At 44.3% G+C, this 25875-nt stretch overlaps 1 protein-coding gene across 3 annotated transcripts in view; it reads left to right on the plus strand.

Annotated features, from left to right (window-relative positions):
- SMCHD1 (structural maintenance of chromosomes flexible hinge domain containing 1) overlaps positions 1–25875 on the plus strand; it is a 636391-nt gene that overhangs the window by 307095 nt on the left and 303421 nt on the right. For all 3 annotated transcript variants that reach the window (XM_073550884.1, XM_073550885.1, XM_073550886.1), the window contains 4 exons: positions 3453–3559; positions 4246–4328; positions 15689–15802; positions 17982–18059. In XM_073550884.1, coding sequence (XP_073406985.1) covers positions 3453–3559; positions 4246–4328; positions 15689–15802; positions 17982–18059 — 382 coding nt within the window. The remainder of the gene's footprint in view (positions 1–3452; positions 3560–4245; positions 4329–15688; positions 15803–17981; positions 18060–25875) is intronic.

Here is a 25875-nt window from a genome sequence, read left to right on the forward strand (position 1 = left end):
TGTCAATGATGGGCAGGAAGATTACCGAAGACGACCCCGGATGATCACAGTCTTTATGTAGCATGTGCATCATTCCATTCCAGCTTAGTGCAGGCTGTTTGAAGCATAAAGACATCTCCCACAATACATCAACACGATGGTCAATGGCGTCGAAAAATGGCAAGGGCTTGAATTTTATGTTTCGGCGAGTGTGTTTTGCAAAACGGTATTCCCTTACCGTGGAAAGTCCCCTTCCCATCTAACGTGATGATATTATGATCGACGTTGTCCGCAGCTAACAGCAGTGCTGTATCCAGTCTGTCTATGGTACCACCGAGTACATCCTGGCCAACAGAAGCGGCAGCGTTTTCCTCAAATCGCTGAACTTCCGAATATGATGAACATTATCCCATGGCTGAGAGACTGTCTACAAGAAATCGAGACCTGAAATGATGATGGAGCTGGACTGCTAACCCAAGCTGCAATGAAGCTACTACAGCCCTGGGACGTACAGCCTGAACAACTGATTATCCAATGCTTGTGACCTTCCTGTGAATGTCCTTTCCAACGAAGAGGGTTTCAAGCAAGCAAAGCAAACTCAGGGGGAGATAATCTAAGGCAGACTGACATTCAAGCGAAGAAGTCTAAGGATATTCATCGGTTGAAGATGGGATCTTAGACTTGATATCGCTCTTGATTAGTTTGGCCGCAGTCTCTATTATGGCTTTCTTCTGGGCTTCTTCATCCGTTTCCTGACTACGGAAATAGTCCCTCAGGATTATTCTGGTCTTTTCACGGAATGTTAGAATGTTAGGCAACCCTTCACACTCTGCTATGAATAGCGAATCGCCATACCTCTCCTCTAGCCTATACCTCAGCCATTTATTACTATAGGCAGCACTGTCTCCTTCTACAAGATACTCCGTCATTTTCTTTGCAAGATCTGTGACAGTCATTTGCTCTTCATCGTTGTCCTCGAGAAATGCACACATTCTCAAGAACGCTTGCTCTTGGTCCATGTTCATCGGCCTCCCTACCTTCCGTGGTTTCTTTGTAGTAGATCCACCACCATGACGCATAGGAATTCCGTAATTTGTCCGAAAGTTAATGTCACATGAACGATGATACAGACAGTCTGCAGCATGTAAGTCCATCCCAAAGTACGCAATTCTCCCTTGAATGGTGATTGCCCAGTCATCATTACGCTGTTTGCAATGTGACAAGATGGACCTTACAAATCCATCCGTTTTAACAAAGCTATAGTCGTCGAAATCACTACTAGATCTTGTCTTCACCACTTCATGTCCACAGAGCAAACACTGCGTTGTGCTATCATAGGATCCAGTAGACACCCGTGTACCTCTCTTTGCAGGTGAACGATGAACGGAAGTAGCTTTCTTATGCAATTCTATTTGCTTCTTGTTTATGTAGTTCATACGACATCTCTTGTGCACCACTGCTCCAGCAGCTACCACAGTGCTAACGCCCCTCTCAGTACTGGCTTTGATCCCTTCAGCTCCTTTCGCACCAATCACCACTCTTTCTCTATCATCTTCTACTTCATGGCTGCATAAGGGGCAAGTTTCTTGACTTTTCATCATTCTCAGCTCTGTAAAAGAAGATAAATCGTTATATAATAATAGTAGTAATTGTAAAAGAAATATGATAGACACTGAAAGGCAAGTCGCATTTAACATTTTATAGCTTTGGTGGCCATATTCTTTGACGTCACATTTGGACCCTTTAGTATGTTTTTCCCTACATGTAATACTACAAAAAAAAAACAATAAAACGCTTTCTTGGAATTTGTTCAGGGTAAAGCAGGGCTGTGGAGTCGGAGTCGTGGAGTCGGAGTCGGTGCTCATTTTGGTGGAGTCGGAGTCGGTATAAAATGGACCGACTCCGACTCCTAAAATATATAATAAATTGAGTACAGTAGTTCAATGCAGGATGTGCTGAATATTTTTTCATAGGAGTTTGGGAAAGTTATGAAATGTCCTATAAATGGCTGTTATATTCCTGATCTAAGGCTACATTCACACACAGCATTAGAAATCTGCTCTATCTATATATCCATTTATCCATATCTGTCTATCCATATCGTATCTGTACCAAAAAGAATGAAAACCGGGTAGTACACCAATATATATTCTGTTCTATCTAAATATCTTGATTATTGGATCATAAAAATGATTAAATGTCTGAGGTTCACATTGTACTACAATAAATTTTTCACTTAAATATAAGCAATATGTGTGGGAGTCGGAGTCGTGGAGTCGGAGTCGGTGTAAGGGAAATTGAGGAGTCGGAGTCGGAGTCGCAGGTTTGGCTTACCGACTCCACAGCCCTGGGGTAAAGGATTTTTTTTTTTCGTATTTTGACTGGACTAATAGCAGCTGAACATAGAAAGAGGAAATTTTTTGCCTGGAATACTGAATGTTTATAAACTAACCCCATATGAATGAAATATTCATGATTTTACACATATCAAAGTACACCTTTTTTTCTTTTCTTCTCCCATTACTTGGCATTTTGGAAGTACTGTTGTGGGATCAAGCCTCGTAGGACGTCTATATGAATATGTAAATAATAGAAAGTTGAATAAAATGATACAATGTTTTCAATGTCTTATTCCAGAGAAATCTACATGACCTCTGAAGAATCCTTCTCCAGAGCAGCAGAGAGGCGTTACCAGTGTGAGACAAGTAACTAAAACAGTACAGTAGAACTGAACTTGGTCTCATTACAAACACATTTGTAGCTACAGTTCTTGCAGCTCTGCAGTATTGCAACCATGTCTGGCTGTGAGATGGAAGTCGAAACTGAGAGGAACCTGCATGTGTGTCAGTTATAATCACACACAGCTCTGCAGTGACATCAGGAGAGAAGCCATTATCATTATGATAATGTCTTCTTTCATTTGCAGCAATAAGTGGAGGCAGATTCTCATGCAGATCTGTGTCTGGCCAATAGTTTTGAACAGCTCATATACACATGAAAAACATGGATTTCTCTGGAATAAGATATCAGATTACAGATATCAATTTATCATTTTATTCAGCTTCTTTTGCCCTACATGCCCATGTAGACGGCTTAGCAGGATTGATCCTACTGACAGATTGCCTTTAACCAGTGTTGTTAGAGGTGGATATTCTATGTTTACTTTTTGACCTGACATATGCCTGTGAGTGTTGGGGATATTCCTGTGAGTGTTGGGGGTTTCTGCTATCCGCCTCCACCCATATTGTTTTTGGCTATGTATATTTAATTTACAAGTACTATTTGTAATAAAAATTTGATGTTCCCTGAAACATTCATGGTAAAATGCAGATGCAAAATCAGATGTGAGGAATTGTATTGCAATGGCCTCTTGTTTGTCTAATTTGAGTTTTGATACTTGGGAAGTCGGATTAAAATTTATTTTAATTTATTTTAATCTAGCACATTATTGATTTTTTTTTTTTTTCTTTTAGGAACCGAAAGAACTGTATGATGAGATGAAATGTGTACCCATTTCCAAACTTGATCGTAATGCAAAACTATCATCTATAAATAAATACATTGAAGATGAAATGGCAAAGTATGTATTTGTTTTTAATCAAAATATGTGGTAAAATATTTAACAGGTCTGCTGACACTGTTATAGGGGAGATATGCTGCTGGAGGCCACAGGTTGTACAAAACTCTTGTATGGGACAGCAGTTTTGCACAACCTGTGTGACTCTGCAGCTTTTGGCAAACTACAGCTCCCATCATCCCAACCTGTCCAAGCATGATGGGAGTTGTAGTTAGCAACAGCTGCAGGGCCACAGCGACAAGTGGCTCTGCAGTGGAATTTAAAAAGGAGGGTCATACAAATCATACAAGTCTCCAGCAAAATGTTGTTGATGGGTGCACATGTACAGATTGAGATGTCTACTTAATGATGAGCCGATATCTCGACTTCCAAATGCTGCACCATTTTGCTGGAGACCGCCACCGGCTTCCTGCAGCATCAACCCACCTCCTGTGACCCCTCTCCACAGCTTTCGCCCCCAGAGCAAGCCAGGTAAACTACATTCTGTCTATAAGACACATACCCCCATTTACCTCCCAAAAATGGGGGGGGGGAAAGTGCACCTCATAATATGAGAATTACACTAAGTGACTTTCATTGTAGAGGTTTCTTCTCTTCACCTTCAGGGATGAGAGAGGGCTAATTTTTTATATTGAATTTCTGTTGTATGAACATCAGCTCTAAACATAAATATTTTCCTTTTTTCCAAGGTTCCCAGACTCATTGGCTATGTCATGGCCTGATGGGGATGGTTTGGTAGAGAATGATATCAAATCTGCAGGAGATCCTATAGGTAAAATTGTTCGATTTAAATGTTGAAAGTAAAATTGTGTTCCTGCTGGGAAATATCAAAACTGTTTTATTGGCTTTGTACAAATATCTATCAAGCTGAACACTTAATTTAGTAGTTCCTTGCTGTGTGTCTCGTGGCTATTCACTGGCTATAGCAGATAGACATGAGCAGGAGGAAGTGAAGGAGGACTACCCATGAAAATGTTAAAGAGATTTCCAGGTTTTTCACTGAAGTCTACAGTGACTGCAAATTTGTGAATCCTCATATTGCGCGCTCTGAGGATTCTCCGATTCCAGCGGTGAGACTGAGCAGTTATGTGACCACAAGTATGCGAAATATGTACTTCTAGCCACATTTCGACTACAAATGCGAGGCCTTTTTCAATACAAATGAAGTGACCAAGGCCTCACACATTTAGTCAGAGCTTGGCTGGGAGTATGCATATTGCATACTTTCGGTCACCTGACCGCTTGCTTTTGCCACCGACACCAGAGAATCCTCACAGCGCATGATGTGAGGATTCACTGGTCTTCAGTCACATATAGTGACTGCAGACGTTCCTGATAAACATAGGCAACCCTTTTAAGACTCCCCTTCTCCTTACTGCTGATGTCGTCCCCCTTAGCATGTAGCTGTCTACGCCTCCTGATGTGTCTGCACTGTGTGCTCAGCATTGCAGCACAATGTTGGGGTGCAGACTCACCAGTGAGCTGTGAGCATAATTTCCAAGTGCTTTGTCCTACTGCTTATCAAGTGAGTGCTAGTAACAGCCCCTGCAGACACTGAGACTACTAGCCAGCAGCAACAGGCTGGTTCTGCTCATGAGCTTTAATGCTGCTGACAGTCATAATGCCTATTCGGGACTTTACCCTGTGTATAGGGGATAAGTATGAGGTTACTATAATATCTTGTTACAGACAGCAGTCGGTAGGGTTGAACTTAGCATTACTTATTAGTTTGCAGACAGAGACTGCCTCCAACTTCACACTACATGAGGAGAGGGGGGGTGCACAGAAAAGTAGAAGGTGGGTGAGCAGTCGGATGGGGGAATGGCAAGTCGGACAGGCGATGACGTGCACCTCATCACTTTTGGTCCCTGAACACTCGTATAGTGTGTCGTAAGGACCCTGGGCACATCGGCAGTTTAGGAGCAGAGGGCGGATCAGCAGCGTCTGATCTTGGTCACGGCCGGCCCCCTCTGTGCGGCTATACAATGTAATGGGCTTAATAAAGCAAAGTATCGCAACTAGCACTAGCCCCAACGTGCCACAAAGTTTACCAGGCTGTTTATACAGTGTCTCGGCTGTGCTACCTTGACGCAGGCTGCACAGCATATCTCACCCAGTCAAGGCCCTCACTCCTTGTTTCTGCTTACCGGACCCCATACACCAGTAATGACCGTAATGCTATGATGGCGTCCCTGGATGTTGTTGCATCATGCTGCGTGGGGGCCATGAAAAGGGCATCACACTAACAGAATTTAGATTTCGCTATTTCTTTTACGTGGGAGTTTAATAAAGAAGGTCAAAGGTGACGTTTTGATACTGGAATAGCTTAAAATAACAATTACCTCTGCCAAGAATGTGTCCCCTGTTTCTTATATTTTAAAGGTAGGCGGTATGCTAGGTCTGTGAGGCTGTTGTATTCTCTTGTGTATCGCAGACATCCATATATCACAGCCCCATTCAGACATCGCGGTATTGAAGCCACTTAGATGCAATGTTTTTACAGCAATGAGAACAAATAACCTAACAAAGTGATTTTTCAAAGCTTCATAACTGTACCTGCTGGGCAAAATGTATTTAAAAAAAAAAAGTGAATCTGACATGTTACATCATGTATCAGGCACTGGCTTTATGAACTCAGCCAGGTATTTTTGACTCTGAAACGCCGTGGCATGTTAGAAAAAACTGCTTTAATAGCCTCTGGGGAACAAGCCGACATCCTCTCCCCGCCCACACTTTTCTGGATTTACAGGTCTCTGCCTATGTGCGCATATTAACTTGTGGTTCTTCTGATGAAGAAGTTAGTGTACTTCAAACACGTTGGTAATAAAATCGCAATAACTGTTCTGCATTCTCAAATTTATTTAATGAGATACCAGTAGAGCACCATATTTGCTTCTTCACACTTTTTCATTTAATCATTTATACCATCCTGCGGATCAGCAGCAGCTGGACCCCTTCTTTCTGTGGCCGTCTGAGTGTTGTGCTTTCTCACAACATTACCAGGTGAGCAGTTGCCACATCAGCAAAACTCCTGCTGTCTGGATGATGCCCTATTTTGCTCTCTTGTCCTTTCAGCTTATACCCTATATGCTCATACAAGCAGAGACCTGTCACTTCAGGGCAGTTGGCAGGGAAAAGCTGCCACAGACCCGCTTGCTTAGAGTAGGTTTTTATCTGAAACTCCTCAGAATTTCTCCTTCGCCTCATTGGGGGACACAGATACTGTGGGTGTATGCTTCTGCCGCTAGGAGGCTGACACTAAGTGAAAAAAAGAGGTTAGCTCCTCCGCCGCCGTATACACCCTCAACCCTATTGCGGGCGGAACTCAGTTTTTTGCTTAGTGTCCTTTGGAGGCACACACGTCTGGATGTCTCCAGACTATTTTTTTTTTCTCTTCCAATGAAGATAAGACAGGGGCGACGGATCCTATTGAAAGGGTCCGATCTCCCCAAACCATCAACGGGCGAGCACGCGTTGAGTATCGTCTCCGCATATCCTTTCCCGCAGCATGGGACATATCTGGGTCTTTTTCCCCAGACTTCTATTTTTCTTTTTTATTTTATGAAGATAAGACAGGGGCAACGCATCCTATTGAAAGGATCCGATTTCCCCAAACCATCAACGGGCGAGCACGTGCGAGTATCCCTCCACGTATCCTCTCCCGCGACGTGGGACATAATGCCGGACTTAGCCCTGTCCACCCCTAGGTATTGAAACCATGGGCTTGCACAGAGGCACAAGACTAGTCTGTGCGGCTCCCACTGCTCTACCAATGCTAGACGGCAGTGCTGCATGGCGGCGGACGGTCCCTCTACTCGCCCCTGCAGGGGGGATGGAGCTAGGGTGCCTGCACCGTCCAGAAAATTACCCCATCCCCTCTACCTGGTGCGCTGGATGTGTAGCGGAGGTTATTGCAGGTATGGAGGACTGGGGAGGGCCCTACGGCAGCGTTCCGGGAGCTCCATTGAGAAGGCTCCAGGTGGAAGGTTGTGCTCACCTCCTCCAGCATTTCCTTTCCTCCCTCCTACCCCCCAGGCGGGGGCCGCCAGCGCGGATGTTGGTCCATGGAGCGGCTCAGAGAAGGGCCGGCGGGATCGCCATTGTTGCGGGGCTGCCGGCGGGCAGGGGTAGAAATTTAGTCTGCGGCTTCAGCCGTGACTATGCCACGGGTGGAAGTCCAGCCCCCGGCGTGATGTCATTTCCGGCGCCGCCCCCTGTGGCTAGGGTGGACGCCAACAAATTGAGCCCCCCGGTCTCATTACAGGGTAGGCAGTGACCGGAAGAGGACGTCTCGGCCTGCTCAGGGGAGAAAGGAGCGCAGAGGCAGCGGCAGGAGCACGTGGGGACACAGGATCAGGGTAAGTGCGACCCCGTCCCTGGAGCCGCGCTACGTGCGATAAAAGGGGGTTTGTTTCCACCTCCTCCCTTCCCTCAACCCTCTTATAGAAAACAGAGGGGGTTATTGAGCCTGGCAGCAATATGACTGAAAAAGGGAAATCGCACATGTTCCTTTATGCCGCATGCATTTCCTGTGGGGCCAGTTTTCCACGAGCGCAGAGTAAAAAATTATGTGAAACCTGTGACTCCGAACGCGCCCAGGAGTCCTCCCCTGCGACCGAACCCACAATGCTGGTGTGGGCAGACCGCAAAGGACAAGGCTCGGGATTCCCGCTGTGCAGCGCCCAGAACCCAACACCTAACAGAACCTCAGTGTCCGTCCTCCATTGCGACCGCGGCCAGCGTGCCAAGCCCCCCAGAGTGGACCCTATCACTGTCTCATTTCATGCAATTGAGTCCCTTCAGGCCTCAGGGACAGTGGCTCGAAGGCCTTAGAGGGGACCTCCACCTCACAAGAGCCTCCGGCCTGCAGGGGCTGCTCTCACTCCAGGCAGACCCGAGCTAAGCGAATCCACACTGTCTCGCCCAAACACAAACCGAGAGCACAGAGTGACAATTGTGCAGAAATATCCTGCAGTAAAACATGTAACAGTAATCAGCAAATGCTGATAAAAAGATAACAAATATAGGGTATTTAGTCAATACATTCTTTTGCCAAAAAAAATACCAAGCTGCTCCACCGCGTCAAGGTAACCCTGATTGAAGCAGTCCCTATCTAATGTATTTAAAACCTGAACATGTGAACAGTGTCTAAATGAACAGGATGAAGACAGGCGCTTCCTAGTATGGGCACGTGGTGTAAGCCAGCTCTTTATGTGCATGCCACACAAAAGTGGGGTGGGGTCTCCCAAATCATGCATAGGCACGGAAAAACTGGATTAAAAACACATGTGGCATGCACACACATGAACAAGTCGGTAAGACACTGTTCACACCACCCACTGACTCAAACACAAACAGAGAGCACAGAGTGACAATTGTGCAGAAATATCGTCCAGTCTATCCGGTGCCTTGGCATCTGTAAGTTCTGCTTCTCGCTCCCCGTCACCAGTGGTTGATAGCGAGCAGACCTCAGACTGCGACTCAGACGAGCTCCTTGACCTGGATACCCCAGCGTCACTTGAAACAAGGTATCCGTTTGCTCCGAACCTCCGTTAAAAGATGGATGGAATCCCCGATGGTGGATCCTCCGGTTTCGCGCCTAGCCACTAAGACCCTGCTATCCGTCCCTAGTGTTTCCTCAATTAAGGATCCCACGGATCGCCTTATAAGAGAGCTTAGCTCGCTCAGTATATGAGGCGTCAGGGTCAGCGCTCGCTCCCTCATTCACAGCAACTTGGGTAGCCAAGGTTATGATATCATGGTCAGAAACATTAAACAAGGTCGCGCAGGAGCAGGATCTACCTGCAGAGATTTCGGAGGTCGCAGGTCAGATGGCGATGGCCGGAGACTATGTAATCAATGCGTCTTTGGATGCGGCCAATTGCTCGGCACTTGCTGCCCCTAATTCAATTTCTATCAGAAGAGCCCTATGGTGAAGGACATGGCGAGCCGATTCTACTAAGAAGTCCTTGACTTCCCAGGCCTTATCAGTACTGCAACCTATTTGGGGAGAAGTTGGATCAACTTATCTCCGACTCCACAGGAGGAAAGAGCGGGTTTTTTCCCTCAACAAAAGGTCAAAACGCTTTTTCGTCACCCGTTTTCAGGCACGTTTCGGGCCTTTCGCAACCCCGGGTGGACTACAGCGGCCAATTCCGCCGCCTCAGGCCGCCCCAACCACAATAGGGAGCGGCAGGTCTCGTATAGAGCCAACCCTTTGGGGAATTGGGGAAAATGCATACTCAGCAGCCCAGATCGAGGGGATCCAGATCCCAAAGATCGTTGGCCAAATGACTCGAGGCCTTTTCCAGACGACGACGACAAGGTGGACGGCCTCCTACTCTGGGTCAATGTCGCTCAGGACGCATGGGGAAAGGAATTGGTGGCCTCAGGTTACAAATAGAATTTGTCAGATATCCTCCAAGACGGTTTTTTTTTTTCCAGGCTTCCCAGGGTGGATACCCAGGCAAGGGCTCTATTGGGAGCCATCAAATCGCTCCAGCACAGCGGAGTCATTGTTCCAGTGCCGGAACACGAAAGAGCTCAGGGGTTCTATTCCAACCTTTTTTGCGGTTCCCAAAAAGGACGGGTCTGTCAGGCCTGTTTTGGACCTGAAGCTTCTGAACAAATTCATCAGGATCAGAAATTTCTGGATGGAGTCTCTCCGTTCAGTCATATCGGCCATGGAGCAGTGAGAATACTTGGCCTCAATAGGCATCCAGGACGCATATCTGCATATTCCCTTTTTTCCTCCTCATCAGATGTTTCTACGCTTCACCTTCGGCGATCAACATTTTGTAGCGCTACCCTTCGGGCTACCCACGGTTCCCAGAGTGTTCACAAAGGTTATGGCAGTTGTCATGGCCACACTGCATTCTTGAGGCATAGTCGTCTTGCCTTGTCTGGACGACCTCTTGGTCAAGGGCCCGTCAATACGGGCATGCGAGGAAAAGCTCAACATCACGCTAGATTGTCTGGCCCGCTTAGGATGGTTGGCAATGCAAAGAAGTCATCCCTTATGCCAGCTCAGAGGATCTCCTTCCTAGGAATGATATACGACACTTGCCGAGGGTTGGTAATTCTCCCTCAGGAAAAGGCGCTAGCTCTCCGGCAGGGAGTCCGGACACTTCGCCAACCAGTCCCTCATACCAGCCGATCCGGGATGAGGATTCTAGGGAAAATGGTGGCAGCAATGGAAGCGATACCTGTCGCCCCGTTCCACCTTCGCTCCCTGCAGCACGCCCTCTTGTCAGCCTGGGACAAGAATCCTTTCACGCTCGATCGGCGGTGCCGACTGTCCTCTCAAGTCAGGCAGTCGCTCGGATAGTGGATAGCCAGTTCCTCTCTGGCCCAGGGGAAACCTTTCCCCCCAGTTCATTGACTGGTAATGACAACCAACTCCAGTCTCCTCGGTGGGGGAGCGGTGTTTCGCCACCACTCAACCCAGGAACGGTGGTCGCCACAGGAGGCACGCCTCCCGATCAACTTATTGGCGATACGAGCTTTTCGGCTGACTCTGCAGAAGTCTCATCACTTTCTAGCAGGCCACCCCGTCCCGATTCAATCGGACAATGCCACGGCGGTGGCTTACATAAATCATCAAGGGGGCACCCGCAGCAGAGAAACCATGCGCGAGGTGGGGCTCGTTCTTCAGTGGGCCGAAGCAAACCACTCGGTGTTTTCGGCTGTCCACATTCCGGGACGTGGAAAATTGGGCAGCAGACTTTCTCAGCCGGCAGAGTCTTGCATCCGGAGAGTGGTCTTTACATCCCGAAGTTTTTCAGCAGATTTGTCTACTGTGGGGAGCTCCGGATGTGGACCTGATGGCTTCCAGAGTGAATGCCAAGGTGGCCGCATATGTCGCGCAGGCCAGGGACCTGCAGGCATTTGCGGTGGACGCGTTGGTTCTGCCATGGAACCAGTTTCGCCTCCCATATCTATTTCCCCCACTGCCACTACTTCCGAGAGTCATCAGAAAGATCAAGACGGAAGGGGTGCCAGCGATTCTGCTGGCCACAGACTGGCCCTGTCGAGCGTGGGACGCAGATCTAATGCAGCTGCTCGCCGACGTCCCTTGGCGCCTGCCAGAGCACCCAGATCTACTGTCTCGAGCCGATTTGCCACCCGAACTCAGGGACCCTGTGTTTGATGGCATGGCTGTTGAATCTTGGATTCTAACCCAGGCAGGGTTCGGGAGCGAGGTGGTCGCTACAATGATTAGCGCCCGGAAGCCTGCTTCAGCACGAATTTACCACCACACCTGGAAGGTGTTCTTTGCTTGGTATCGAGGCCGCGGAGTTTCTCCGCTGAGATTCTCGATCCCCAACATCTTGGCTTTTCTCCAGTCGGGCTTAGAGAGCCTGGATAGCTCAGTCAATAGAGCATTAGACTCGGGCTTTGCCCCAAGTTCACTCAGGAGACAGATATCGGCCTTATCCGTCCTGTCCCAGCGCAGAATTGCTACCAATTTGCAGGTGAAGACTTTTTCATTCAGGGAGTCTCCCACTTGGTACCTCCCTATTAGGCGCCTATGGACGCCTGGGACCTTAACATGGTCCTAAGTGTTCTGCAGGAAGCTCCATTTGAACCGCTTCAGGATATCTCTTTGAGGTACCTTTCCTGGAAAGTGGGGTTCCTAGTGGCCATCACTTCCATCAGGCGGGCTTCAGAGCTGGTGGCCCTATCCTGTCGAGCTCCGTTCCTCACTTTCCATAAGGATAAGGTGGTGCTCAGACCAGCCCCTCCTTTTCTGCCGAAAGTCGTGTCCTCTTGTCACATTAATGAAGATGTTATTTTGCCATCATTTTTTCCAGCATCGGTGCACCGTGTGGAAAAGGCTCTTCACACGTTAGACCTGGTAAGAGCCCTCCGGAGGTACGTGTCGCGGACGGCACCCTTTCGTCAGACAGACACGCTGTTCGTGCTCCCCGAAAGGCGCAGGAAGGGACTCGCTGCCTCAAAATCGACCATAGCCAGATGGATTCGTTTGACTATTCAGGAGTCCTACCGCATTAGAGGCACGCCGATTCCAGCAGGGATCAGAGCGCACTCTACCCGGGCAGTGGGCGCCTCTTGGGCGCTTCGGCACCAGGCTTCGACGGAACAGGTTTGCAAGGCAGCAACATGGTCCAGCCTGCACACATTTGCCAAACATTATAATATCCATGCTCAGGCCTCAGCGGATGCGAGCCTGGGTAGAAGGATTCTCCAAGCAGCGGTGGCGCACCTTTTAAACAAGAGGTGCATGTAGCTTGGATCGGTGAGTCAGTCTCCCACCCAAAGACTGCTTTAGGATGTCCCACAGTATCTGTGTCCCCTAATGAGGCGAAGGAAAAACATGGATTTTTGTGATAACTCGCCGTAAAATCATTTTCTCCGAGACGCTCATTGGGGGACACAGCACCAACCCTATTAGCCAGTTGGCTCTGTTTTTTGTTTAGTTAATACGCATTTATTTATGTGATTTAAGGGTGGTCCTTTTCTGGACATGTTGTACCTGTATTAAGGCTGATTTTGTTGTCCTCCTACTGCTTTGGCACCAAACTGAGTTCTGCCCGCAATAGGGGCGAGGGTGTATACGGCGGAGGAGGAGCTAACTTCTTTTTTTCACTTAGTGTCAGCCTCCTAGCGGCAGAAGCATACACCCACAGTATCTGTGTCCCCCAATGAGCGTCTCGGAGAAAAGGATTTTACGGTGAGTTATCACAAAAATCCATGTTTCAGAGTCAAACGTACAATACATACAGATTCACTTTAAGTCATATGCCTTTGGTATGGAATATCTATGATTGGTATATCAAAGTTTCAAGCAAAGTGGTATCTAGTATAAATACAGTGGGTACGGAAAGTATTCCGACCCCTTTAAATTTTTCACTCTGTTTCATTGCAGCCATTTGGTAAATTCAAAAAAGTTCATTTTTTTTCTCATCAGTGTACACTCTGCACCCCATCTTGACTGAAAACCCCCCCAGAAATGTAGACATTTTTTAAAATTTATTAAAGAAAAACTGAAATATCACATGGTCATAAGTATTCAGACCCTTTGCTCAGGATTGAGTAGAAGCACCCTTTTGAGCTAGTACAGCCATGAGTCTTCTTGGGATTGATGCAACAAAATAATATAACGATGTTTTGGTCATTATCTTTGTCACTATTATAACTGTCCATGATTGTCAGGGAACTTTATATCCCTGCTATTGTTATTTACAGTATAGGATTAATTGTCTTGTGAATTTTTTAGTATTGTAAAACTTGTATTAATAAAAATTTCTATATTTTTTATATTATTTTTGATCGTGTTGCCACTTCATTGTCGCTATTGTTTTTTTGTTGTATTTGAAGAGGATCATTGTGTTATTTGTTTGAGGATTAGTTGTTTTGGTTTTATAATTACAAATAGTTCTGACTTTCAAAATTAAGATGTTAAAACTATTTAATGGGGTTCTCTAAGAATGTAATGAAATGGCTCTGTCATGTAATTCAAATGACAGCCAGTCCTAATCACGCTTCACAATGGGATGCAGTCTGAAGAAACACTTCTCACTAGACCTATGTCTCAATGACAGAGGAGGCGTACCGTAAGCACACATTCAGGAGCTGCTGGAGAAGGGCTGTGAGAGAAGAAATAAATCTTCTACTTGGCTGGCTGCGAATAGATATTCTTTTTTTGACGTTCTAGAAAAACTAGCTGAGTTTAATCTGTGATTATCATCATTGTATGGTCAGTTTCATTAGTTTTTTTTCACTCACAAGAAAATAAAAGAAAGTTTCTCCACCTTCCCAGTTCCCACATCTATGTGTCAGTGAAAAAGTCACAGCACACGAATGACATCAGAAAGCTGTCAGATTTTTGTAACTAAACCATATACTTGAGCAAAAGACAAAGAAAGAGGCACATGCTGAAATATAGGGATCACCAAAAGTGAAAGTGGAAAACAGTACTTTATTTAATGATCTCACATGCAGATAAGAGACCATATTAAAAGCATTTAAAAACCAGAACATGGTAAATTCACATGTCATGTCCACATTAAGGCAATGAAACGCCTCCAAAAAGAACTGGTCTGAAATAAGTATGTCCCCAAATACGACTCTGTGCAAACTAAGTTGGTGGGTATGACCGGATTAAACGCATAAATGAGTTGGTATACTGAGCTGAAAAATTAGTATAGGCTTGTAAACCCAACCTGCCTAGCATATAATTTGTCCATGTTCACAGCACCATGTGAAAAAAATGAATAGCACCTATAATATCACAACTATAGAAGCATGAACAAAAATATATAGACCCTAAAACACATGGTAATATGGTAAAGAAAGGGGGTCAAGCAAAAAATGGATATAAAGTGCATACCACAAATAAGGCAAAGATAAATAAAATGCCTGGAATAACAAGACCATAGTAAAGACTTCAATAGTGCACAGTGGATAATGCCAAAGAATTGTGCATCCAAAGAAAACATACTCTCAGACCTGCAAGTGTAAAGATGAAGACACTGCAGGTGATGCCATGCTGGCGAACAGGAGTGAAGGAGAAGGAAGCGACCCCAAGCGTATCGCCACCATCTTGTGTGGCTTATTCAGGGAGATGTCTGCCAACCATAGAATTGCATGCTGATTTTGATCCAATACTTACATCAATATTCTGACAAGTTACCATGATTTTGCATGTACCACTTGGTACAAGGTAGAAAATTTGACTTGATCAGCCCCATAGACATAGGTACGAGTGCTATCTGTGAAAAAAACGGATAGCACTGTTTCTTGAAAAACCTGACTTGTGAATTAGACCGAAGGCTGGAGAAAAAAAATCCTTTGTGTTTAGACAGTTGAGGAAAAGATTTTTTTTTTCCATAGCCCTTTGCCGCGGTTCAAGGAGTTTTATGTGTTTACAATACTGCTCCTGTCAGTTGTGACACAGGTCTTGGGTGCAGTGTTTTAGATTGCAGCCTACCCTGATAAGTGACTAGTACAGGCTGTTGTTTGCATTATGTCACAGGGCCATTTTATTACTTTCTTAGAGAGCTCCTATAAAGTTAAATAAAGTTTGTTTAGACTACAGTATTCGATTGTAGAATTGCCGATTATTCTACAGCTTAAAAATGTTTTATTTTTATTCTTGAATGCTTTCAGGAGCTTTACGTATTGAAATTCTGAACAAGAAAGGAGAAGCAATTCAGAAACTTCCAGGCACAAGTCACATAGCTGCGAAGAAACTTTTGGTGGAATTGAAAGTTCTTTTGAATTGTAAGTCATTTTGGTGTGAAATTGTTTGCTAATCTCCTACCATCAGTAACAGATTTGACTTTAAGCTTTAATCTGAATACTTGGTAATTAATGTATTTCTGTAATATCTTCATGACTGGAAATTGAAAAAGACTATAATTTGAGTGTCCAAAAATGTACTGATCAGCAAGTGAGACATTTGTGAGCGAGGACCAGGAAATTTGATGATTCAGGCACCTAACATTTTATTTATTCCTAAATTCTCTTTCACAGTCAAACTTATAACAAGACTCTGATGTCTCCTAGTAGTAAAAAGAGACAAGTCACAGGTATCCAGAATCTATGGATAAAATATTATTATGGGGTAGGGGCAACAATCAAAGTATTGATTTTAGAGTTTGTTACTTATGAAACGGTCCTTTGTGCAACTTAAGGGGAATCTGTCTCCTCATTTGACCTATATAAACTATTAATATTGAACAGCCATCCCTGTGCATCTCATATCCGATGCCTTGTTGTTGAGAAATCATCTTTTATCACTTTATATGAATGACCTTTTCCAAGATATTGGGAGGACGCTGCCTGAAAGATAACTCTGCTTTCAGAGCTTATTTTACATGAAAGTGGAGTTACCAGAGTGATGTGCGATGGCCGCTGTCTGATCTGATATCACTGCAGAGATGTGTGTGATTATACCTGACAAATCTGAATGTTAAGCCCCCGTTACACACTGCGATATCGCTAGCAATATCGCTGTAAAGTCACCGATTTTGTGACGTTGCAGCGATATTGCTAGCGATATCGCTGCATGTGATACTTACCTCCGACCGGCTCCCCCGCTGGTTATCGCTGATCGCGCGAGAAGCTCCTGGACCATACCTCGTCGGTCACTTCCTGCGGCGCTTCCTGTGGCGCCGACTAGCGACGCGTGGAGCCGGGCGGGAGGACGCAGGATCGCCGCGTCTGACAGGTAAGTAGCGATCCGCGTCCCCAGCGATGTCGCTGGTGAGATCTGCCTGTGTGGCAGCTCACTAGCGACCACCTAGTGATGCACCAGCGATCCTGACCGCGTCATATCACTAGTCGGGATTGCTGGTGCATCGCTAGGTGTAACGGTACCCTTACTCTTAGCTTCCAGTTCACAGGCAGGCAGAGTTGTAATATTGTTGCAATACTGCACAGGTCATTTACATAAAGTGATGAAATATGATTTATCCACAACAAGGCATCTGATATCAGACACACAGGGAGGACTTTTCTCAGCAGTCTATAACCTGTATGCCCATATCAATAGTTTAGATAGGACATATTCCCTTTTAAACTCAAAATTGAAAAGTTTCTGACAAATGTTCTTCCTGGGAATGTCATGGGAAGTGCTGGACTATGTTGGACCTGCGTAGGAGCTTTTGTTATAATACCTTTTATATAATAACGGCTTTCAGGTTTCCATTTGTTGACTACGCCGTACCTACATGATCCCCAGACCCCATTATCCTGATTGCCAGGACAATAGTGAAGTCAAATCGCCTGAACTGGCACATCTAATGTGATACGCCACTTCTGGGGTGGCTGCTTGTATTTTGCTGGGAAGGGCCCAATAACCATGGACTTTCCCAGCCTGATCATATCTGCTCACAGCTGTTTGCATTACCCTTTACCCTTGCTAGTTATCAAAAATGGAGGGGGTACATCATTTTATTCATCTATTTATTTTTTAGGTTAAATACATGTACAGTAAGCTACACAACCAAGACACTAATTAAATATCACAGATATCTGTATATTTACCCCATATCTATTTATATCTTCGTACAGCTTTAACACCTAAGCATCTGTAATTTCTATTCTGCATTCTAATACAGTACGTGGCACATGGATGTCACACTTATGTAATCCGTGTGCAGTACATATTCTGCTGACGGAGATAAACTGACATGTCTACTTGTTGGTTGCACAGACAGGTGCGCAACCCCATAGATTATAATCGGTGTATGTGCACAGCAGATTATTCCATCCCTTCTAACAGAAAATCAGGTATACCAGGCTTACAAAGGCAAAAAAGACACTATTTTCGGTTGATTCCTCTTCATCTGAAGAATCTGCCTATCAACATCTTTTCCAGCACATATGGGAAATGGATCCGTTAACACAATTCTCTAGCTAATTGTTGCTAACACTTTGTTTTTCATGTTTCTTGAAGCATCTGGTGGCGAGGAAGAAATCATTTCTCATATAAGTCAGCATGGAGGAAAATGGCCATACTGGTTTAAGAAAATGGGTAAGTTATTTATCATGATTATCTATTACAGTGATCTTTTTCATACATTTTAGCTTTCAGAACAATTTGTATTGAAATGCATTGACATTTTTAAAATGTATTTGTCACTGTGATAGACTCCTGTCATGGGAAACATATTAGCAGACGCTGTTGCATTGTTTGAGGTGTATGTTTAAAACACGTTACAATAAAAAGATACACGTTATCCTACTTTTTGCTTTATGTACATAGGTTTCCAGAACCAGTTGTAGACAAAGTGTGGCCTTGCAAACTTGTGTATGTGTAAACACCCACCTCAGCATAGTTATTGTAATGCCAAGATGGAAAAGTTGTGGAAATATGAAAATCACAGGATTGAGATGTGTCAGTGATATGCAAATGATGAAAAACTGGAAACAAAATCTTGTAACCATCTTGATTTATAAATCCCCAAAAATACACACCATGGCTTCCTTGAGATTATTAACACCTTCTCGACATTTGTAGTATATGTACGTCGTTATTGGGAAAGACTTCCCAGCCGATGCAGTACATACACGTCATGTCAATCATGCGACTAATCGCGTGGTGATCATGTAATTGTCCCTGCTGGTTCTCACAGCAGAGAACATGGCGCCTTCATCACGGGGGGTAGCGTCGCCCACCACTCTCGCAACTACAATCGCTGTGATCAGCTATGCAATCCTGAACAGCCAATCGCAGCGTTTCACAGTGTTTCAGGCAATCAGATTGCCTGAAACACCAGTGTCGATCCTAGGATCGGTGCTGTAAGAGCACTGATTGTAGGCTGGTGCCTAGCAACCACAGCAGCACCAGGGCCAGCTCTGAGTGGTGCGATCGATGATATCGATCACACCAGTCAGAGCGCATAGACGCGCTGTGACCTGCAAGTGACTGCCCTGTACTTCCTCAGTCTAGCTTTGGATTTGTACAGGGCGGTGACTTTATCAACCTGAGCATCGTGCAAGGCCTTGTGGTGCCACAGAAGCCTGTGCCATCACTGAGAACTCTGCTGCTGATCCTGCTGAAGAAGAAAGATTTCCTGGTCCCTCCTGATCCTCGCCTGATCTTTCCCTAATCCACCCTAATTCCCCTCAACCCTTCTGCCACTGAGCGCTGATCAGTACTCGATTGCTCTTTTTTTGGAAGTTTTTTTTGTTTTTCGTGCGTCCTGCAGCAGCCGAGCGCAGATCAGTGACATAATTCACTGATCAATGTCCGTGCCTAATGGTCACCAGGACTTTTTTTTTGTTCCTGTCCATTTGTCGCTATACCCTCATCCCCTCCCCCCTTGCACCACCTCCATGTGTGCATTATGCAGCTGCCGAACGCTAAGTGACACAAATCACTGATCCGCACTTGAGCTTGCGGTTTTCCACAAATTTTTTTTTCACCAACTTCCCCCCAAAGTCTACTTTTTTGCACCACTCTGTGTGTGCTTCCTACAGCCGCTGATGAGACGTACACCACTACAATTACTTTTTTTATCCCCTTTATGCACCACATCTGTGCATTCGTTCTACAGCTGCCGAGCACTGGTATGTGACGAGCATCACTAATCCGGCCTCGGGTTGTTTTCTTTTTTTGGGTGAAAATAGAATCAAGTTAATCATCATTTAGATTAGTTGAAAGGATTAAATTAGTTAGGGACAGTAAAAATATACCGTAGTAATCAGTCTACTACAGTATTTTTTTTAATAAATTGCGTTCATGTTAGCGCGTAAAGAATCATCCATGCGTCCTGCAGGCGTTGAGCGCTGATCACTGACACACATCAGTGATCAACCTCCGGTTGTTGAATTTTTTTTTTTTTAAAAAAGAGAAAAAATAATTTTGATTAGGGACAGTAAAGTATACCGTAATAATCGTCGACTACTACGGTATATTTTTACAGAATTGAGTCAGGTTTAGTGTCTTTTGCGGGCACTCAGTAATTTATTTTTTTTTACTGACGTCCATTTAGTATGTTTGTTTTTTATTTTACCAAATTTTTATATTTTTCTTTCTATATTCTTTTCTTTTTTTTTATATAGAAGATAATTTTTTTTTTACACAAAGCAATCACAAACCCATCTGATTAAAATTTGGTACACACACAAACACCACAAAAATGGAAAAAAATGTCTTCCCGCTCCTCCCAAGCCTGTTACTCAGCAGAGGAGGCATACGCTTTCCTTGCCTCCGACACTAATAGAGGGAGCATCCCACCTTCCTTTATTTTTCCTCCTCCTCTTCCTCTAGTGATACTCAACTGCTATGCAGATGCCCCAGGACAGAAAATGAACCAGCGCCCACCGTTACTGACCCCATATGGATCTTGCCTCACTAAAATTATGAGCCACAGATTCCTGGTTTTGTGGCACAATCAGGAATCCAATTTGACTCCACCGGCCTCACAGAAATTGACTTTTTCAAAGTCTTTTTCTCTACTGATTTTGTAAATCTTATGGAGTCGCAGACCAATTTGTACGCCCAGCAATTTTTATCCCAAGATCTGACTTCATCATTTGCGAATTTGACCATTGTAGACTCCATAGAGATGATGAAGCATGGGGATAGTGAAGAAGCCAGAAATTTTGCAATATTGGAGTGTTGACGTTTTGCAAAACACTTAAGTGTCCTGTATGGTTATGCCCCGGACACGCTTGCATTACATTGATTGCTCAATTTTTACCTGTTACCCTTGTGAAAATACAAGGGATTGCCTTAAGTAACATTTTTGTGAAAAAAAAAATGTTAAATGATAATTTTTTCTTTCCACATTCCTTTAATTCCTGTAAAGCACCTGAAGGGTTAATGAACTTCTTGATTGTGGTTACTGAGCCTCTTGAGAGGTGCAGTTTTTAGAATGGTGTTACTTTTGGGTATTTTCTGTCATATAGACCCCTCAAAGTCACTTCAAATGTGATGTGGTCCCTAAAAAAAAAAATAATGGATCTGTAGATTTTCTCGGAAAAATGAGAAATCACTGTTCCTCTTTCAATCTTTATAACTTCCTAATAAAAAAAGTTTCAAAAATAGTGATGATGTAAAGTAGACGTGGGAAATGTTATTTATTAACTATTTTGTGTGACATAGCTCTGATTTAAGGGCATAAGAATTTAAACTTTGAAAATTGCTAAATAGTCAAAGTTTTCATCAAATTTCTGTTAATTTCACAAATAAACGTGAGTCATAGTGAATAAATTTTACCAGTCTCGGAATCAGTGGGATCTGTTGAAGCATTCCAGAGTTATTACTTCATAAAGTGACACTTGTCAGAATTGTGAAATTTGGCCCGGTCATGAAGGTGAAAACGGACTCGAGTGAAGGGGTTAATGGTTGTTTGAGGAATGTTCTGCCACAATCTTCTACTGTAAAGTAGACAACTCACTGGAGATGGTGAGAGAGACTGAAAAAGGCCATGCAAATAAAATAGATGATAATAAAATATGACAAGAGAACAATGTGGCAAAGTAAAATAACCTTTATTGAAAATTGGCTCAACAACATTAAAAAAAAAAATATATATATATATATATATATATATATATATATATATATATATATATATATATATATATATATATATACACACTCACTGGCCACTTTATTAGGTACACCTGTCCAACTGTGTGTTAAGACTTAATTTCTAATCAGCCAATCACATGGCGGCAACTCAGTGCATTTAGGCATGTAGACATGGTCAAGACAATCTCCTGCAGTTCAAACCGAGCATCAGTATGGGGAAGAAAGGTGATTTGAGTGCCTTTGAACGTGGCAAGATTGTTGGTGCCAGAAGGGCTGGTCTGAGTATTTCAGAAACTGCTGATCTACTGGGATTTTCACGCACAACCATCTCTAGGGTTTACAGAGAATGGGCCGAAAAAGAAAAAAAATCCAGTGAGCGGCAGTTCTGTGGCCGGAAATGCCTTGTTGATGCCAGAGGTCAGAGGAGAATGGGCATACTGGTTCGAGCTGATAGAAAGGCAACAGTGACTCAAATTGCCACCCGTTACAACCAAGGTAGGCAGAAGAGCATCTCTGAACGCACAGTGCGTCGAACTTTGAGGCAGATGGGCTACAGCAGCAGAAGACCACACTGGGTACCACTCCTCTCAGCTAAGAACAGGCATCTGATGGCTACTTTCAGCAGGATAATGCGCCATGTCATAAAGCTCGAATCATCTCAGATTGGTTTCTTGAACATGACAATGAGTTCACTGTACTCAAATGGCCTCCTCAGTCACCAGATCTCAAACCAATAGAGCATCTTTGGGATGTGGTGGAACGGGAGATTCGCATCAGGGATGTGCAGCCGACAAATCTGCGCCAACTGTGTGATGCCATCATGTCAATATGGTCCAAAATCTCTGAGGAATGCTTCCAGCACCTTGTTGAATCTCTGCCACGAAGAATTGAGGCAGTTCTAAAGGCAAAAGGGGGTCCAACCCGTTACTAGCATGGTGTACCTAATAAAGTGGCCAGTGAGTGTATATATATAGTGCATTAATACATTTAAGGCAAATACAACCGCTTAAATATAGTAGGTATAAAGGACCATAAAGTAATATATATAATGGATCCAAATCGTACTAATTATAAATTGTCTATACCCCCCAGGCCTGTAGCAGGTAAGTATATAAATGGCACCACTGGTAAAAGCCTCAGTAAAGTGCATGTAGTGCTGAACATAAAAATAATGAATAATATAAGGTGCAAGAATTATATATAATATGCAACAATGCAAAAAAAACAGCAAAAAATGCAAAAAGATGCACCAAAAGTACAAATAACAATGCAGCAATATCAATGAACAAAATATATGAAACACTTGTGCACACGTGCTCAATGTGAGTCTCATAATGAAGCTGCCAGCAGTAGTGATGTACAAAATCCAGTTACCTGCAATGTCAGGACAAGGGAGGGAAGTGGTGTGCCTATATGATGTGCCCAGACGCGCGTTTCGGATGTCTCCTTCGTCAGGGAAAGACATCCGAAACGCGCGTCGGGGCGCGTCATATAGGCACATCCCGAAAGTAGGAACAGTGTGATGTTCCCTCGTGAAGACTTCTTCTTTGTGTTGCCAACGTAGTTTTTCAGAAGTAGGCTGAAATGGAGATCTATCCTTTTAAGCCTTGACTTCCACTTTTGTCTTGGATGCAACGATAGCCAGAGATTGGTGTGGATACTGCATGGACAAAACCTTGAAGAGGTCTTAACTAGGGAACGCTCAGTCTCTCCATTCCCAACAATCCTCCCACTTTATTTAGTATGTGCTATCCTGAGAAACTCCTATAAACAATTTTACGTGACAATGTTGCAGGTACTGACACTGGCACCACACAGGCTCTTTGTTCTGTAAAGGAGCAATGAGTCACATTTGTAGTCATTTATTATAATGTTTTTTTTTTTTAAGGGTAAACTATATTGCATTTAAATCTTGTGGTGTAACTATATTCACAAGGGGTTAATTAAGGGTGGGAGTTCATACAGTAATTAAGGGTTTATAAGGGGCAGCTGGTTGGGGCTCAACTCCTTTTGGAAGTGCTTTGAGCAGCAAGGTGGTGTGCTGGTGAAAGGGGAAAAAAAAACAAAAAAAAAACTTTTAAATCTTCTTCCTGAGCGAGTGTGAACGAGCTGAGTGTGACCTGAGCGTAAGTGCGAACTGTGGTAAGTGTGTGACTTGAAATTCAGTGACTTTAGATTCAGGGAGTTTCCAAGGGAGGTCTTACTGAATTGCTGTTATATTAATACTTTTTTTTTTTTTTTTTTTTTTTAATTTATTTTTGCTTATCTTATTGTCTGGTGCAATCCCCATTAGGATGTGCTCCACTATTGCCAATGCCATCCAGTGCACGTCTTGCCGCATGTATGAAATCCTTGAACAGCCGGTCGAGGGTGCATACTGCTGTGCAAGATGTGAGCACTTTGTGGATTTGGAAGCCCAGATACTGGATCTAAATGTGCAGCTGGTAACACTGAGATCCATAGACAATATGGAAAGGAGTCTTCTGCTCACTGAGCAGACACTCAATGGGATAGATGAGGGGGGGGATGCTAGGTTGGAGCTGCAGGACAATGAAGCAGCTAGCTGGGTGACAGTTAGAAGGCGGGGTAGAGGGAAGAGCACCAGGGAGGCTAGTCCTGATCTGGCACACCCCAATAAGTTTGCTAAGTTGGCAGATGAGGGGAGTGTTGGTGCAGGAGTAGCACTGCTGCAGCAAGGCATGTCCTCTGAAAGCCGGAGGAGTGTCTGCTCCAGTAAGGGGGGAAATAGGAGAGCAGGGCAGGCCAGACAGGTGCTGGTAGTGGGAGACTCAATTATTAGGGGAACAGATAGGGCAATCTGTCACAAAGACAGGGATCGTCGAACGGTGTGCTGCCTACCTGGCGCTCGAGTCCGACACATCGCTGATCGGGTTGACAGATTACTGGGAGGGGCTGGAGAGGATCCACCGGTCATGGTGCACATTGGCACAAATGACAAAGTTAGAGGTAGGTGGAAGGTCCTTAAAGATGATTTCAGGGAATTAGGCTGTAAGCTTAAAGCAAGGACCTCCAAGGTGGTATTTTCAGAAATACTTCCTGTACCACGTGCCACGCCAGAGAGGCAACGGGAGATTAGGGAGGTTAATAAGTGGCTCAGGAATTGGTGTAGGAAGGAGGGGTTTGGGTTCCTGCAGAACTGGGCCGACTTCTCAGTTGGCTACAGGTTCTACGCTAGGGACGGGCTGCACCTCAATGGGGAGGGTGCAGCTGTGCTGGGGGAGAAAATGGCTAGAAGGTTGGAGGAGTGTTTAAACTAGGGACGGGGGGGAGGGTATTTCTTTTATAGGAGGGGAAGACAGTGCAGATAGAGACCTGGGCACAAATAATGACATTGGGGGTGGCATGGGGGGTGGGGTTAGAACAGTTAATAATTTAAGAAAGAATAGAGGTACAGAGGGATACATAAAGTGCATGTATACTAATGCCAGAAGTCTCACCAACAAAATGGAGGAATTGGAGTTAATGTTGTTGGAACATAATTATGACATGGTGGGGATATCTGAGACATGGCTGGATGAGAGCCATGACTGGGCTGTTAATTTACAGGGCTATAGTCTGTTCAGAAATGACCGTACAAATAAGCGAGGGGGAGGCGTGTGTTTATATGTAAAATCATCCTTAAAACCCATCCTTCGTGATAATATGTATGAATCTAATGAAAATGTAGAGTCCCTGTGGGTAGAGATAAGGGGAGGGGGGAAAAATAATAAATTACTGATAGGGGTTTGTTATAAATCTCCAAAAATAATGGAAGCTACAGAGAATATCCTCATAAAGCAAATAGATGAAGCAGCGACTCAAGGAGAAGTCATTATTATGGGGGACTTCAACTACCCTGAAATACATTGGGGAACCGAAACCTGCAGTTCCAGCAAAGGTAATAGGTTTTTGACTACTATGAGAGACCATTACCTTTCACAACTGGTTCAGGACCCAACAAGAGGGGGGGCACTGCTAGACCTAATATTAACCAACAGGCCAGACCGCATATCAAATGTAAGGGTTGAGGGTCACTTGGGTAATAGTGATCACAAATTAATAAGTTTTCATGTATCCTTTAATAAGATGTGTAGTAGAGGGGTTACAAGGACACTAAACTTCAGGAAGGCAAATTTCCAACGGATGAGAGATGATCTTGGTGCAATTAACTGGGACGATATCCTGAGACATAAAAATACACAAAGAAAATGGGAGATGTTTATTAGTATCCTGAATAGGACCTGTGCACAATATATACCGTATGGGAATAAACATGCGAGAAATAGGAGGAAACCACTATGGCTAA

This window comes from Dendrobates tinctorius, unplaced genomic scaffold, assembly GCF_039654945.1.
Source record: "Dendrobates tinctorius isolate UK_male_01 unplaced genomic scaffold, ASM3965494v1 ptg000171l, whole genome shotgun sequence".
Classification (NCBI taxonomy): Eukaryota; Metazoa; Chordata; class Amphibia; order Anura; family Dendrobatidae; genus Dendrobates; species Dendrobates tinctorius.